We start from the raw sequence: 14,918 nt of genomic DNA on the forward strand, positions 1-14,918 counted from the left end.
TTGTGATCATCAAACTTGTCCTGTTCTGCTTGGTCGGAGGTCGGACGAGTCTTTGTGCCTAGAACAAGCTCATCCAAATGACGATACTCGAAGATGGTTTACATGTGCTGCTTCCAGTGGTTGTAATTGTGGCCATTGAATCGTAGACTGGCTTCCAACGTTAGATTAGTCAAAGATGCCATTTGCACGAAGTTCGAGGCAATGTTGAAGTTGACCCAAAAAAATGACAAGTACCCAGAAGAGTAGACAAAAAACCCAGATCAAATCTGCAATCATAATGAAAATTTGTTGGCTCGAGAATCGACGCACGAAAAACTAGGTACCCAAAAAATTCTGACGAAGACCCAGATAGAAGCTCGAGAAACCCATAAGGAATTTGTTATTTAAAAAGGAATCCGATTTGAAAAGCTAAGGTTTCAATGAAAAATGGTGCTAGGTCGCTAGCTCAAGAGAAAAAATTCTTACTTTAACTCGGCTTCTACAGAATGCGAAACACTAGTCAGCAATGTGAATGCCCAAGACACGAATGTAAGACACAGAACTCAAATGCCTAACTGCGAACACCTGTTGTTTGTAGAGCCGAATGAATACAGGGTACGCTGGTAAAAAAATAGGTCGCAAGAAAGAAACAAACGAAACCCTTGAACAGGTCGTGTGAACAACACGACACAACACACAGGTCGTGAGCGGAAAAGGAGCGCAGTCTGGTCGAACGCGAACGTGAACGCGAGCAGAGAACAAATATCAGCAACCAGAACGTGAGCGCGAGCAGAGAGAGGACAAAACACGCGAATGCGAGCAGAGCGAGAACACCAGTAAATTGCAATTTTAATGGCGCGATTTTGCAATTGGGGATTTTCAGATTTTGTAAAAAATCGTAGTAAAAAAAATGTGATGATCTCCAAGATTCGGATGCCTCCAAGATTCAGACAGACGAAAGTCTTCACAACAAAACTAAAACCCTAGTTGGGTTTATGTGAAAAATCTTAGAAATTTGAAGTATTTGTTCAATATTGATACCAAACTCTAATACCATGTTGCAAGATTCAAGAATTGGCAGATTAACGGATTTTCGGAGGATTGATTGATTAATAGAGGAACAAATGTGTTCCTTATAAAGAATTACAAGGATTTTGTTTCTAAAAGAAACAACGTAGACTGAAGATGAAATTAGAAACAAAACTAAAGATAGGATAGGAAACATTCCTATCTGGGCTGAAGACAAAAGAGACAGGATAGGAAACATTCCTATCTAGATTGAAAGACGGACTACAGACAAGTAGTTGACCATTATAGAAAGTACAAGATATTATCTTAATATTATAAAGAATTACAAGGGCGTTGTTTCTAAAAGAAACAATGTAGATTGAAGACAAATTTAGAAACAAATTTGAAGACAGGATAGGAAACATTCCTATCTGGATTGAAGACAAAAGAGACAGGATAGGAAACATTCCTATCTAGACTGAAAGACGGACTACAGAGAAGTAGTTGACCGTTATAGAAAGTATAAGATATTATCTTAATACCCTCCCTTAATGGTCAACGTTCGGATGTCAGAACATTCTGTAATAACTAAGACCCTCCCTGGATCTATAGAATGTTGAAACCAAGAAGCTTTGCCAGAAGAGTGCTATGACTCAAAACAGATTGCAATTACAAAACTTCGTTTTTGTGGAAAAAATGGTAAAACCCAGAATCTCACGCAACCTTGCGTATTACAGACAACATGAAATGATTTTTGAGGAGAAAATCAACAAACCTAGAAAAAAAAAAATTCAGAAGGCGAAAAATGTAGCTTCGCCTTGATTAGGAAGCTCGACAACTTGTGTTGTTGGCTGGGTCGGAGGTCAGACGAGTCTTTGTGCCTAAAACAAGCTCATCCAAATGACGATACTCGAAGATGGTTAACATGCGCTGCTTCCAATGGTTATAATTGCGGCCATTGAATCGTAGTCTGCCCTCCAACATTAGATTAGTCAAAAATGCCATTTCAAAGAATTTAGGTACAAACTTCAAGACTGAAATTCAACAGGCACGGATCTCAAGGCAAATTCCAAAAGACCCAAAAGAATTACAGTGACCCAAAAGAGAGCTCGAAAAACCCAGAAGGAATATGCTATCAGTTTATGGATTCACTGGCTCAAAAATCGAGGCACAAAAAATGAGGCACCTAGAAAAAATGGACAACCCAGTTGAGCTATCGAAAAATCCACCAAGAATTTGTAATCAGAAGAATTTTCGACCCCAAAAATTAGGGTTTCAGGCAAAACCCTAGCCGGCAGATTGGAGAGTCGAAATGGTGTTTTTAGTCCAGAAAACCTATGCTCCACGGGGACGCGTCCCCTGCCTCTGTACCCTAGTACCCGTACCAGGTACGAAACGGGGACGCGGGTACGGATTTTGGGCGTACCCTGCGACGTCCCTTTTTGAGGGGAAAGGGGACGGTCCTCGAAACGCAAAAAAAAATTTCGTAGGAAACTTGGGTACGGATTTCCATACCGGGGACGGCGTTCCCGTCCCTCGCCCGTACCCTTTTGCCCACGCCGTCCCCTATTTTCTAGCCGGCCGCGGGTGAGTTAAAAAGTTAAAAAAAATGGTTTTTTAAAAAGAAATTTTAATCTTTTCTATTCCGCCTAGGGCCCACATGGATGTTAAGTTGTTAACCCTAATGTGTCTTCTTAAATAGTTAAAGTTGGAGTTCATTGCTCATTTGGAGTTGTTTGCAAGTTGGGAAGAGGAAGAGGAAAACATTGAACATTCAACAACAACAAAAGAGGAGTGTGTTTTGGAGGTGGAAGAGAAAGTTTTGCCTTCATTTCTACTTCATTCCAGGTATGTTTTTTATTTTCTTTTTGTTTGATTCAAACTTTATTGTTGTTTGTTGTCATTTTTCATTTTTTTCAATGACATAAAGAGGGCATGTTAATGGAACATTGAAAGTTTTTTTTTTCTATAACTTGCAGCAGTATATTATAAATCATTGTAAAATCCAAAGGCAAAAACATGAGCAGCAGTGAGAGTGAGGGAAGTAGTGATAGCATGGAAGTTGCCATGCAAGAAACTCAAGTGTCACAATTACAAAAACCAAGAAAAAGACCTAGGGCAGCCATTGATGAGCCTAATGTAGATGTCCCTATGGAAGATGCAATGCCTAATCCATTTGAGTGCCCTTCCAAAGCCTTAAAACAATATGCCAAAGGCCCATTCAACTCTAAGAAACCTCTCCTACAATTTGCCACAAAAGTAGACAAGAATAAGAAGAAAAATTCGGGGGGTAGTAGGGAATGGGAGTGTCATTTATGTAAGAAGCATTATTTTGGGAGCTACACAAGAGTGTATTGCCATCTTTTATGGATAGGTGGGCAAGGGGTGAAAGGTTGCAAAAAAATTACGGAGGAAGAAAAACTTGAGGCCAATAGGTTGTATGTGGAGGGGGAGTTATTGAAATCCGGGGGTCTTATGAGTAGCACACCCACACCCTCATTGACTCCCACTAGCACTGTTAGTAAAGGGAAGGGAAAGGCCAAGACTAAGAGAGATACCAATGTGGCTGATTTATTTAACATACAAGCAAAAGATAGAGCTGAAGAGTCCATTGGCAGATTTCTTGTTGCTCATGGCATACCATACCATGTTTCTCGTTCCTCATTCTATAAACAAATGTGCAAAGATATTTATGCTGCTGGTCCCTCATTTGTACCACCAGGAGAGACTAAATTACGCACCACTATCCTTGACAAAGAGTACTCAAAAGTAAACATTTTGATGGAGGATATGAGGCAAACATGGATGAGTGATGGATGTTCTATTATCATGGATGGTTGGACCGATATCAAACATCGGCCACTCATCAATCTTATTGTCACTAGTACAGCAGGGGCCTATTTTCTTAGAGCCATTGATTGTTCGGGAAAAAAGAAGGATGCATCCTTCCAATTTCAGATTTTGAAGGATGCTATAGAAGAGGTAGGGACTTCAAATGTTGTGCAAGTAGTCACTGATTCAGCCCGTGTGTGTAAATCAGCTAGATTGATAGTAGAGAGCACCTATAGACACATTTTTTGGACCCCATGTTGTGTACATGCATTGAATAACACCTTGAAGGACTTTGGGAAAATTGATTGGATAAAGACTATGGTGTTTGAGGCTAGAGACGTGCAAATGTTTATTTGCAATCATCACACATCTCTTGCATTATTTAGGACATTTTCCAAAAAAGAATTCCTCAAGCCTGTGGAGACTCGATATGCTAGCTACTTCATTTTGTTGGAGAGGATGCTTGAGGTCCAAGAGGCCTTACAATCCATGGTGGTCAATGCAGAGTGGAATAGATGGCATGAATCAAGCACCCCAGATGGAAGACTTGTCAAACGAAGAATCCTAGATGAAAATTGGTGGACCACAATGAGGTAAGAAACTTAAGAATTGGTGGATATCATAATTGTTATTATTGCTGATTTAATAAAAAAAAAATTTGATTTAAGCACTTGCTGATTTTTTTAACATATTATGTTTCTCACTTGCAATTTTCTTTCATTTGCAGATACATTTGCTCCTTCATTGACCCTATTGTGCAGGTCATTAGATATGCTGATACTGACTCTCCTAGCCTTGGAGAGATTTATGAGACTTTTGATAGCATGCTTGGGCAGATCAAGCAAGCTATTAAAGATAAGGAACCTACTTTGGAGTTCTATGAGGAGCATCTTAAGCCCATTGTAATGAAAAGGTGGAACACTATGAACAACCCACTTCATATGGCAGCCTATGCAGTCAATCCAAAATGGTATGCACCAAGGCCTGGGAGAGTGCCTCCATCTAATGATGAGGAGGTGAGTTTAATTTATTAAAGAATTCTGATTTTATAATACATTTTTAAATATTTTATTTTATTTGTAAAGTTTATAAACTCTAAGTTCTCACTTCTTAATTTTTGTTTATTCAATATAGGTGAAGGACGGCTTCTTCAAGGCCCTTTCAAAAATGTATAGTGTAGAGGATGCTGCAAAAATTCGAGGGCAATGGCTTGACTTTGCCAATCTTCGTGGTCCAACATTTGGTAGACCAGAGGCGAGGACTGATAGAGCTACATTAGCTCAAAAGGACCCGATTGGATGGTGGACATGGCATGGTAGAGATGCACCTGAGCTGAAAGCCCTTGCCACCCGTCTTCTCTCACAGGTTGCGAGTTCCTCTGCTGCAGAGAGGAATTGGTCTACATATAGCTTCATTCAATCGGTCAAGAGGAACAACCTTACCTCTAGACGATCTGGAGAAGCTTGTGGCTGTTCATAGTGTATTGCGACTACAGGAGCGACAGAGTCTTGAGTATCGACAGACTCCAGCACTACGTTGGGATGTTAATCCTGAGGATGCATTGCAGATTGATGAGGATAACACACCCCCAGGGCTGCTTGGAGTTCCATTGGATGAGGACCCTCTGCCTACCCCTGCCAGTGATTCAGAGGATGAGATTGATGATGATCTTGATTTAGATAGAGATTTAGATTCCTAGAGGACAGCCATATATTTGGCTTTCTGCTTTTCAGATACTCAGATACATTATTGCTTTTGATTATTATGGAGTTGGACATCTCATTTACACTTCTAGTATTTACTTTCATTGTGTCATTTTGATTTTCATTTCATGCATGATGATGATAGATTGATACTTGGAGCCTTTGGGCATTTTTGCTAATTATATGCGATATTCGGATATATCATCATATCATATTCTCATTTTGATTCTAATCTTAATAGTTTTCAATTTCCATGTATTCTATGGTGAATGGTTTATCAATGTTATGATTTATTATTGTTATGGTATGCATATCAGAAATATATCTCTAAAGAAGTCTAATTCTCCATATATAAAAAATTTAAAATCCCCTATATTTTATAGCCGTCCCCTAAGGTCCCGTCCCCTAAATTTTGGCTTCGACCCGTACCCGTACCGGAAACACGTTCCCATCCCCTAAAACGTCCCCGTCCCGGAAACTCCGTGGAGCATAGTAGAAAACTAGTTGATTTTGATCAGAATATAGGCGTTAGGGCTTTGACGGTAGAGAGAATGAGGATGTGTGGTAAACTGAACTCGTTTTAGTCAGCAAACAACACCAAAAAACGTGAGCAAAAAAAGCGGGCTGAGACTAGGCACAAATCTGACAGCGGAAATTGATATGTTGGAAAAAAAAACGTAGTCGTCTTTAACCGAGCAGAGGTACAAACGGATGCCAGATATTGGAAAAACATCGTGGGTTGCAGACCGCTATTTGTCAAATAAAAAGCCACGTTTTTCAAAGAAAAAATAGACATTGCAACAAACTCGCGGTTTTCAAAAATCGGATGCCAAAAACCCGTGTTTGTCAAAGAGCATTCAACCACGATTTGTAGAAAATGAGCCGTGATTCTCCGAACAGAAATCCTAGCCAGGTTGTTTGTGAAAACTCGGAAATAATTTCGAAAAATCTTAGCAAATAATTTCGAATGAAATTATAAAATTTTCAAAAAAATTCAAGTAATTGGCTTTGATACCATGTTACAGGATTCAAGAATTGACAGATTAACGAATTTTTGGATGATCGATTAACAGAGGAACAAATGTTTTCCTTATAAAGAATTACAAATGTGTGCCTTCTCATTGGTTGCCACTTTTACACTTTTTTCATTGGTCCATTGACGAGGTGGCGTTTTCTCATTGGTTGATGGGGTGGCAACCCTAATTAGGGTTTCTAGAATTCAATCTAAATCGTCGGTTTTGCCTCTTTATCTCTACTATCGGTTGTACATTTTAGCCTTTGTATAAGGCCATTTGTTCTCATTTGTAATGGTTGGAGAAAATTGTTGCATAAGATAATGCCAAAATTCGTTATTTCTTTTTTATTGTTGTGACTTGCATGGTGATTAAAAGCCTTTGGTATTATTGCATGGTTTCTACTTGCAAATAGTTAGAGTAGATTTCTTTTCAAGTTGTTGAAGCAAATTTCATTTCAAGTTGCTAAGTAAGAGTAAAGTAGATGGATAGTTGCATGGTAGCATTAGTAGATGTTTGATAGGGATCAATACTAGACCACTAGCATCCTAGCAGCTTGTTGGGAAGCCTTGTGTGGCAAACTAGTTTATTTTTCCTTTGAATCATTGCATCTGTGAAGGTGGAGCCGTTGGTAATCTTTCTTTAGATTCGATCCCAGTCCATTTGCTAGTCTTTCATCCATAGGAGTCAAGGTAGGATAGCAAGAAGTTTAGGACTTAGAATTTAGGAGTTCGAATTTGAAGAAGAAAGTTAAAGGAGCATAAGTCATAAGAACCATTCATCCTCCATCATCATTACCTTCTCCATCAACACCATCTAGCATTCACACCGAATCACCATCTCCATCTTCCCGCCAAAGTCCAAGTCATTCTCAACAATTTGCGTAAGGCTACCTACGTGATTACCAACAGATCACATCGATAAAACTGAGTGAGTATCCACAAGTGTAAGGAACATTGGAGTTATTCTCATATCCCATGAACAATAATTTTTCAAGAGAGGAATTGTATGTTTGATACTCCGCATCGGATATCCAATTACTAATATGTTATGTAGTGATACAACACTCGCATCAACAACCTCAATTGTCTTAATGTTGAGTTCTATCTTGGTGTTTCCCCACTAAGTAGCTGCTTCACTTGAAAGGTGGTATTTTCCCCATATTGCCTTTTTTGAAGTTTTGTAAATACTTCCAATTTCAAAATATTGTTCCATCTTAGTTAACTATGCTTTTGCATCCTCTCCAAATTCAGAGCCAGGGAACCTAGGTGGTTTGATCTTTTTAGTATCATAGGACAAGTCGCTAACTATTTCAAGTTTCTTCTATTTCTTAGTTTGAGTGGGTGAGACTTGAGCACTCTTTTCGCTGTGCCTAGAATTTTCATGTTTAGTTCTAGGTGGAGGCAAGGATTGCATCTTCTCTGAACCTTGCCCTATTTGGGCTGCCAAATCGTTCATTTTCTTTTCCATGTTTTCCAGCTTCGTTTGCGTGTCTTGCAAACCTGAAGCAACAATCGAGGGAATCTGTGGGTTGACTTCATTGGTCACTTCATTATCTACGGTGTTCTCGTTGCTATTCATGTTTCCTATTGTAAATGCCCCTAAAATGTAAATAAGTTTCTTAAATCAATTTCATGTTAATACTTTTAAATGTATATATGTTTGTTGAAAAGAGAGTACAAGAATAGTAAGATATTACTAATTGCTCATTTTATTGAATTCACCAATTTCCTAGTTACATTTGTAATAAATTTTATTTACAAAAATCTCCTCTTCTGAGGATACTACAAAGGAAATACTAATTTGAATGTTTTCATATTCTATTATTGGGTCTTTTGTTCAGATTCAATTTTGTGCTTATCCTGCACTATCCAAGTTTGACTAAATATCATGAGTGGATCACTCTATTAGGCATTCCATTTCTTGATAAGTTTGTCCCTTAATGTTGCCTTGTTGGCAGGAGTCCATCTGACACTTTCCTTCTTCATTTGTTGCATGGTGTGAGCTAGGGTTTCATCATCCTGGGGTATGGAGCAATAGGAATAATAATGCTACGACATTTTCTTAATCAAATAAAAGAATACGGAATGTCAGGTTTTCTTGCAGGGAAGTCTTCTAGATATACATCTTGCTACATTTAAATTTGTACTTTCAGTTTAACTAATTTTGTTAAATGATGAGGCCAAGGTTCAGCCTTGAACGCAACACTCTGATACCATATGTAGCATACCATTTTTAACTACGCTGAAAGTAAGGAACATATTCTAGTATTATAACTGAATATCATAACAAAATGACATGAAGTAATTTAGAAGCAATGCATCATATGAAAATAGAACTATTTCTGAATTGATTCTACAAGCTATAAAATCAAATTTAAACAACGACTATATCGATTGCATCTGAAAGACAACTAAATTAACTTCCATAATTGACTTCTACGGTTACTTTTGAAAGGAACAAATTGATTTAACCATATTTACATCTATACATTACAAAGTGAAATAAAAGTACGTACAAGTAAAAGATTTAGAATTCGAAGATGTACTGAAATAACTGTCGATGTGTTGTGCAAGCCTTGACATTTGGTGAAGAGGAGAAGCATTGACATAGACTTAACCTCCCAACCATGGACCTTAACATATCCCTACACAATCTCTTATGAGAATGACCCTCTCTACCTCGGTTTAGGCTTGGGACACCATGGTCCTCCCATCCTGAGGATACTAGTGTTAGAGTGTCAGGTAAGCAACAAACAAGGTTGAAGAATTCCTTTGTCAACCTTCCTTCTGTCAGCTAGCACTCTCGACCTCTAGTGATCATTTGTGGCAAGCATCCTCTAATCTACCTTGGCCAAGTATTTAGATGGGCATTGAAGAACCCGATCACCATCGACTTGACAACTGTATATATCTTGGACAATCATGAGCTGACTTGGACTTAAATGTTCATATAATTAAGACACTGATTAATTGTTTATCTTTCTTACAGGAATACCTCTCCTCTTCATCGATTTACACTTGGCTCTACCGGCCTTGAGTGCATCCTAGGAGACTGTTGGTAATTATGAGATTCTTATCAATCAGATTTGTTTGTGAGTACCATTTCGATTATAAACACAGCTGGTATATAACAAGTCCTAGAGTAATCAGAAGGTACTTCAAGCCAAAGATGTAGCAAACCTTATACAACATAAAAATATTATGTATTAATAATTGCTGAGCATTCTTTTCCAAGGGGACTATAACAATTCTGTCCCTACGGCATACACCCAATATACATAGATAAGAACTTGTCATAGTTAAAGAAAGAGCAGGGTCGATGCTTCTCAGATACACAATCAAGCTTATGATCTTGATACTACTTCATTTGGAAATGATAAATATAAAAAGAGAAGTTTTGCATTGAAAAAGGCATAGCATGAAATGAGAATAATTTGCGAAATGTTTGATGACTTGAGAAAAGAAAACAATGCAATCACTGGTGCTATTCTTTGGCAACAACTTTGTGTGCTATGACTTCCACCCATGTGGCTCAATACTACAGATTTAGTATGGTATTATGCTCTAGAATACAAGCAGAAAGGTAAGAGGATACTTGATTCAGAGAGCAATCACATACAAGAATGAGGTGAAAAATGAGAATGAGAATAAAGCCTCCGCTTCCAGTTGTAAGAAGGAGCTCGATACTGGTTACAAGAACTCCATAATTTCAAATTTAAAAGTTGATGCTAATAAGGTAGCGGGGATACTCATCGATTTGGAGTCATAATAAAGCATAAAGATTATATTTTGTTCATGGTTTAAAACAAAGATATATATATATATATATATATATATATATATATATATGTTACGTCATCATGTTATTGAATTTTTTACCTATAATTGTACCTACATATATATATATGCGTGTGTAATTTTGAGAGTATGTGTAATTCCTTTTTATCATTATATTCTCTCTAGGTACGCACACATAGATGTATATATACATGTATGTAAGTGAAATTTATATATATTATTAGTGTATCATTGTGGCATCATATATATCTATATATACATATGTAAAGTTTATAACGTTGATCACTTTCATAGTCTCAAAATAAGAGAGGTAATAGTTCTTTTCGTGATATTAAATGTTTAGTATATCTCTTTTAATATAAACTGACCTAGTAGCTCATGACTGTCCTAGGTATACTTCATTGCCTAGACATTAAATCCTTCATCAAGGTAGTTAGAGCCCATACCTGTTGGTCTGACGATGGAGTAAATTGGTGCCCCATTCCTTGAATCCCGTTTAGCAATGCATCCCCTGCTTTCTATGCTCGTTCAACCAAAAATGCATATTCCACAATAATAACATGTTCCTCTATATAAATTGAAATATCAAGAAAACAAAATAACTTGAAAATTGTCACAATGGCTAACCACCACTAACCTTTATCTTAAAATATAAGCACTCATTTATAGTCGAAATAACAGTAATTAACTAAAAAGTCATTTACACATGAATCAATTTGGTTAATCGTAATTTCCATTTCATAAGATCATGATATCCAAGAGTTTTCAACTAACCATTACAACGATTATAATATTATTTTAAAAGATCAAAAATTTGGGATGTAACATACAAGATGAGTGCTGTTAATTTGCATGATTGATTCAACAATTTTCAGCATTCACTTCATTTTTGTTTAAGTGTGTTTTCAATTTGTAGTTTAGAAGACATGTTACATGTAGTTCACTTGCATGCAACCTAGTTACACGTGCCTTCAATCATGTAATTGAATAAGTCTTCTTTCCTTGTTGACTTAGTCAAGGTGGTTGAGTTTCTCCCACCTTTTTCTTCTTCTTTTCTTTCACTGCTTTGCCTATATAAAGGATTTCCCTTCATTGTAAATAATTATCTGTTTATATGCAAGAAAGCTTTGAAGAAGTTGTGCAAATATAATTGTGATTTGTTTGTGCAAGTTTTAAAGAGAAGGTGAATAGAAGAAACAATTTGTTTTGAAGTTGTGTCTAGGAATGTTTGCGGTGATATAAATTGGAACTTGTGACTGCAATTTGTGTTACTTTCTTTAGTTCATGCAAATCTTGTTTGTATTTGGAGCAAAGTGAATATAAGAAACTATAATAGGTCGTCTTAGAATGATCCTAGAATGGATGTGAGATAATCTAGAAGTCAAATCTTGGTATAATTAATCATAATTAAGCTACCTGGTGAGTGTCATTACTAAACTCTATTAGTAGTTCTAGATAACATCCATATTTCCTATGTATTAGATCACGTAATGGATGGTAGATTTACAGCTGCTCAAATTTGGACATGATCTACGTGGGTCCCATATTGTCCCAATGTGAGCAATTTACGCCTCCGCTTGTGCACACTGCCTTTCCACTACGTAAATAATACAATAGTACTTATAGACTTATTCACTATTTATTAATAATATTGGTTACAATTATAGTAGACTCTAGACGATAACATTCATGTCCTTCCTTTATAACATCATACATTTCTTATTGTAAATTGGATAATTGAAGATTGAACTTATTTCCGATAATTATTATTTATAATAATGATAATGTTATAAATCTGCCTAACTTCCATATTTCTCCTATATATACTTTAGATATATGGCTCAATATTCATTAGAAATCACTAATAATAAATGTTCATATTTATAATAAAACATAACCATAGCAAAATACTCTAATAATGATAACAATATTTAAAATTATAACTTACATGGGGTCCACACCTGTGTTAATTCTGATTTCTTTTTATCCTAAACCTTGCTCCATTCAATAACGGTGGGCCCCTCCTATAAATTCAGCCCCTTTATCAATCTCCAAAACATGAATCTCCTTTCCACGTGGAAAGTCAACACAGTCCCCTTCCTATTTTTCAAAGAGTGCTGCAGATTTCAAGTTGACTTATTTGTTATTTGTTTTAACTTGCCCAATCACTGATGCAGTTTTGGCAGCTCACACTTTTACTTGTGGTCATGTATATATTTTTTCCTATCTCTCCAAGTCCACCGTGATGTGGTTATGGATTGCCACGTAATACAATGTCTTACTCCCTTCCATGTCCAAAAATAAGATCTCTTTTCTAATAAATAGGGTGTCGTGAGCTATATGGGAAAGTCACGACCCATCACTCTTATTTGCTTGAGCGGCATTTTCTAGATTAGTTTGGATGATTTATATTATTGTTAGTATAATTGTTTTTTTGGTACATTTGTTTATTTATTAATTCTTAACTTATTAGTTATTGTAATCTCTCTCTCTCTCTCTATATATATATATATCATAGTTATTATGATATTAAATAATATTTTTTATTATATAACTATTTTTGATATATATGTAAAAGTATATATTCTTATGGGGTCATGACAAAAACTATTTGTTTCGAAGTTGTGATTGGAAACAATTATGGTGGTCTAAATTGGAAGCCGTGTCTGTAATTTGTATTACTTTCTTAATTCACACATCTTATTAGAATTGTTACTTCCACATGTCTACAGAAATAACTTATAGGTTTAGAATTAGAATTAGTAATTATCTACTTCTCGAAGCTTGTGTGCCCCAATAGTAGAGACTCATCTTTGAAGGATTGCATAGGAGTCTGTGAACCCCATAGCCATCCTTATAGTGTAGAAAAATAGAGATGTAAGCCGATACGCTTACAATCAACTTCTGAGTTGATTTGAGTTGATCGTTATCATTTATCCAATTTAAAGATAAAAGTGTAGTTGGAGAACCATCTTGCCCATTACCCGCTCCTTCCTTGAAAAAAGAAGGAAAGAATATTTGTAACACCCCTTTCAATATCTCTAAATTTCTTGTTTATCTTGAGTTGATCCAAGTAATAGTGAGAAGGGGGAGCCTTCCCTTTAAGGTAGGAGAGAGTTTGTTTCACAAGCTATGGCTGGTACACCTGTTTTGCGACATAATTTATATAAATTGTTGGTTGCAAAATATCCACCCAACAACTAACAATCCCTTTGGTTAATTTGAATCAAGCTATGACACAAACCCTTCTTCTAAATCGTATCTTCCCTAGCAACCGTAAGCTTAGCAACAAGAAGAAATATCAATAAGATTTACCTTGGAAACTCCAATTCTTATGATTGTGTCTTGCAACAATGAGAAGAATGGTAGCATAGAGGGGTTTCATCCTCCAAATTCATATATTCACCAAGTTTTCGAAATTCATATATTCACCAAATATGTTGAAGGAGAGGTATTCTCACTCTTTTATAACACTCTCTAAGATATGAACCACTCACCATGACACTGTGGGATAAACATAATCACTTTTTTGCCATTATAATTTCAAGACTTTTTGCCTTTTTCACCCCTATTTGCTTGCCGCTGCTTTTTCAGACCTTGTTTTGTCACGATTATTTTTTCTTTAACATTTCTATGCCATGTAACATGATTTTCCTTAACTCAACAAATAAATTAATTTTTCATTCCAATGTAGTGTAGAATAAAGGGGGCCATTTAGTAAAACATTTCCCACAAACTATGGACTATGCATTGATAATGTTAAACATTAAATTTAACTTTATAAAAGAACTTTATTAATAAATAATAAATAATATCAATGATAAATAAATGATGTCTTCCATAGAACCAACTTACCATTGACATGCTGCTGCATCTAGAAGTCAAACATGTCCCTAATGACTTGCTATGTACAGTAAGTGCCCCAAAGGTGCCTCATCAACTTAGAATGATCCACAATTGAAAATGCTTAGGGCAAAAATCCTCCAAGATCCCTTTTGTGTCTTGGTTAACCTAGGGACCATGAGAAATAAGCCAATGACAAATCATGATTTTATTGGCTAGAAAGGGATTATTACAAGCCTCATACCGGCCTACCTTGAATTCATTGTGGAAAGTAACATTAAAAGCCAATCGGGCCCTCCATTGTAAATTGAGATGAAGTGTCTTGATACCAAAAGTATGGTGGGCGATATGTGGATGAAAGTTAAGGGTGTGGGATTGACTCCCTTAGTTAACAAAGTTATCAACCTTGAATTTATGGAAGCTTGCTGTAAAGGTGAGTGTTATAAGATGCCTTGAAGGACTTGCATGTGGTAGTAAGCATCCAAGATCAAAGTCCACATCAATGAAGAGAAATGGACAAAACAAAGACTAAGAAAGAAATGAAGAATTGTGGAAGATGCAAAAAAGTTGGAGCAAAGGAGGAAAGAAGCGAGAAGGCTATAGAAATGAATATAAAGTGATCAATAGAATAAAAAATTTAAAGTAAACCTACAACGGCAAAACAAGGATGCAATGGATTATAGAAGCAAGGAAAATTAAAAGGTATGGTATCATGTAATAAATTAAATGTGAAGAGATTT

The 14,918-nt window shown here is 36.3% G+C and overlaps 2 protein-coding genes across 4 annotated transcripts in view; both read left to right on the top strand.

Annotated features, from left to right (window-relative positions):
- Window positions 1-14,918, top strand: part of PDE312 (Nucleic acid-binding, OB-fold-like protein) — a 245,643-nt gene that overhangs the window by 50,481 nt on the left and 180,244 nt on the right. The window lies entirely within an intron of this gene.
- On the top strand, window positions 2,884-5,446 carry LOC149567373 (uncharacterized). Its single transcript, XM_089820553.1, has 3 exons — window positions 2,884-4,412; window positions 4,547-4,835; window positions 4,954-5,446. Exons 1-3 carry the CDS (start codon window positions 3,007-3,009, stop codon window positions 5,296-5,298), a joined length of 2,040 nt encoding a protein of 679 aa, XP_089676679.1. The 5' UTR covers window positions 2,884-3,006; the 3' UTR covers window positions 5,299-5,446.

Source organism: Cupressus sempervirens, chromosome 3 (assembly GCF_028749045.1).
Source record: "Cupressus sempervirens isolate cs-2001-9-10 chromosome 3, ASM2874904v1, whole genome shotgun sequence".
Classification (NCBI taxonomy): domain Eukaryota; kingdom Viridiplantae; phylum Streptophyta; class Pinopsida; order Cupressales; family Cupressaceae; genus Cupressus; species Cupressus sempervirens.

What these genes read in the sequence shown, in the direction of transcription:
- LOC149567373 (XM_089820553.1), top strand. Translation starts at nt 3,007, where the DNA reads ATGAGCAGCAGTGAGAGTGAGGGAAGTAGTGATAGCATGGAAGTTGCC. An exon ending in AATTGGTGGACCACAATGAG is followed by an intron (nt 4,413 to 4,546) that starts GTAAGAAACTTA and finishes TTTCATTTGCAG; the next exon opens with ATACATTTGCTCCTTCATTG. An exon ending in CTCCATCTAATGATGAGGAG is followed by an intron (nt 4,836 to 4,953) that starts GTGAGTTTAATT and finishes TATTCAATATAG; the next exon opens with GTGAAGGACGGCTTCTTCAA.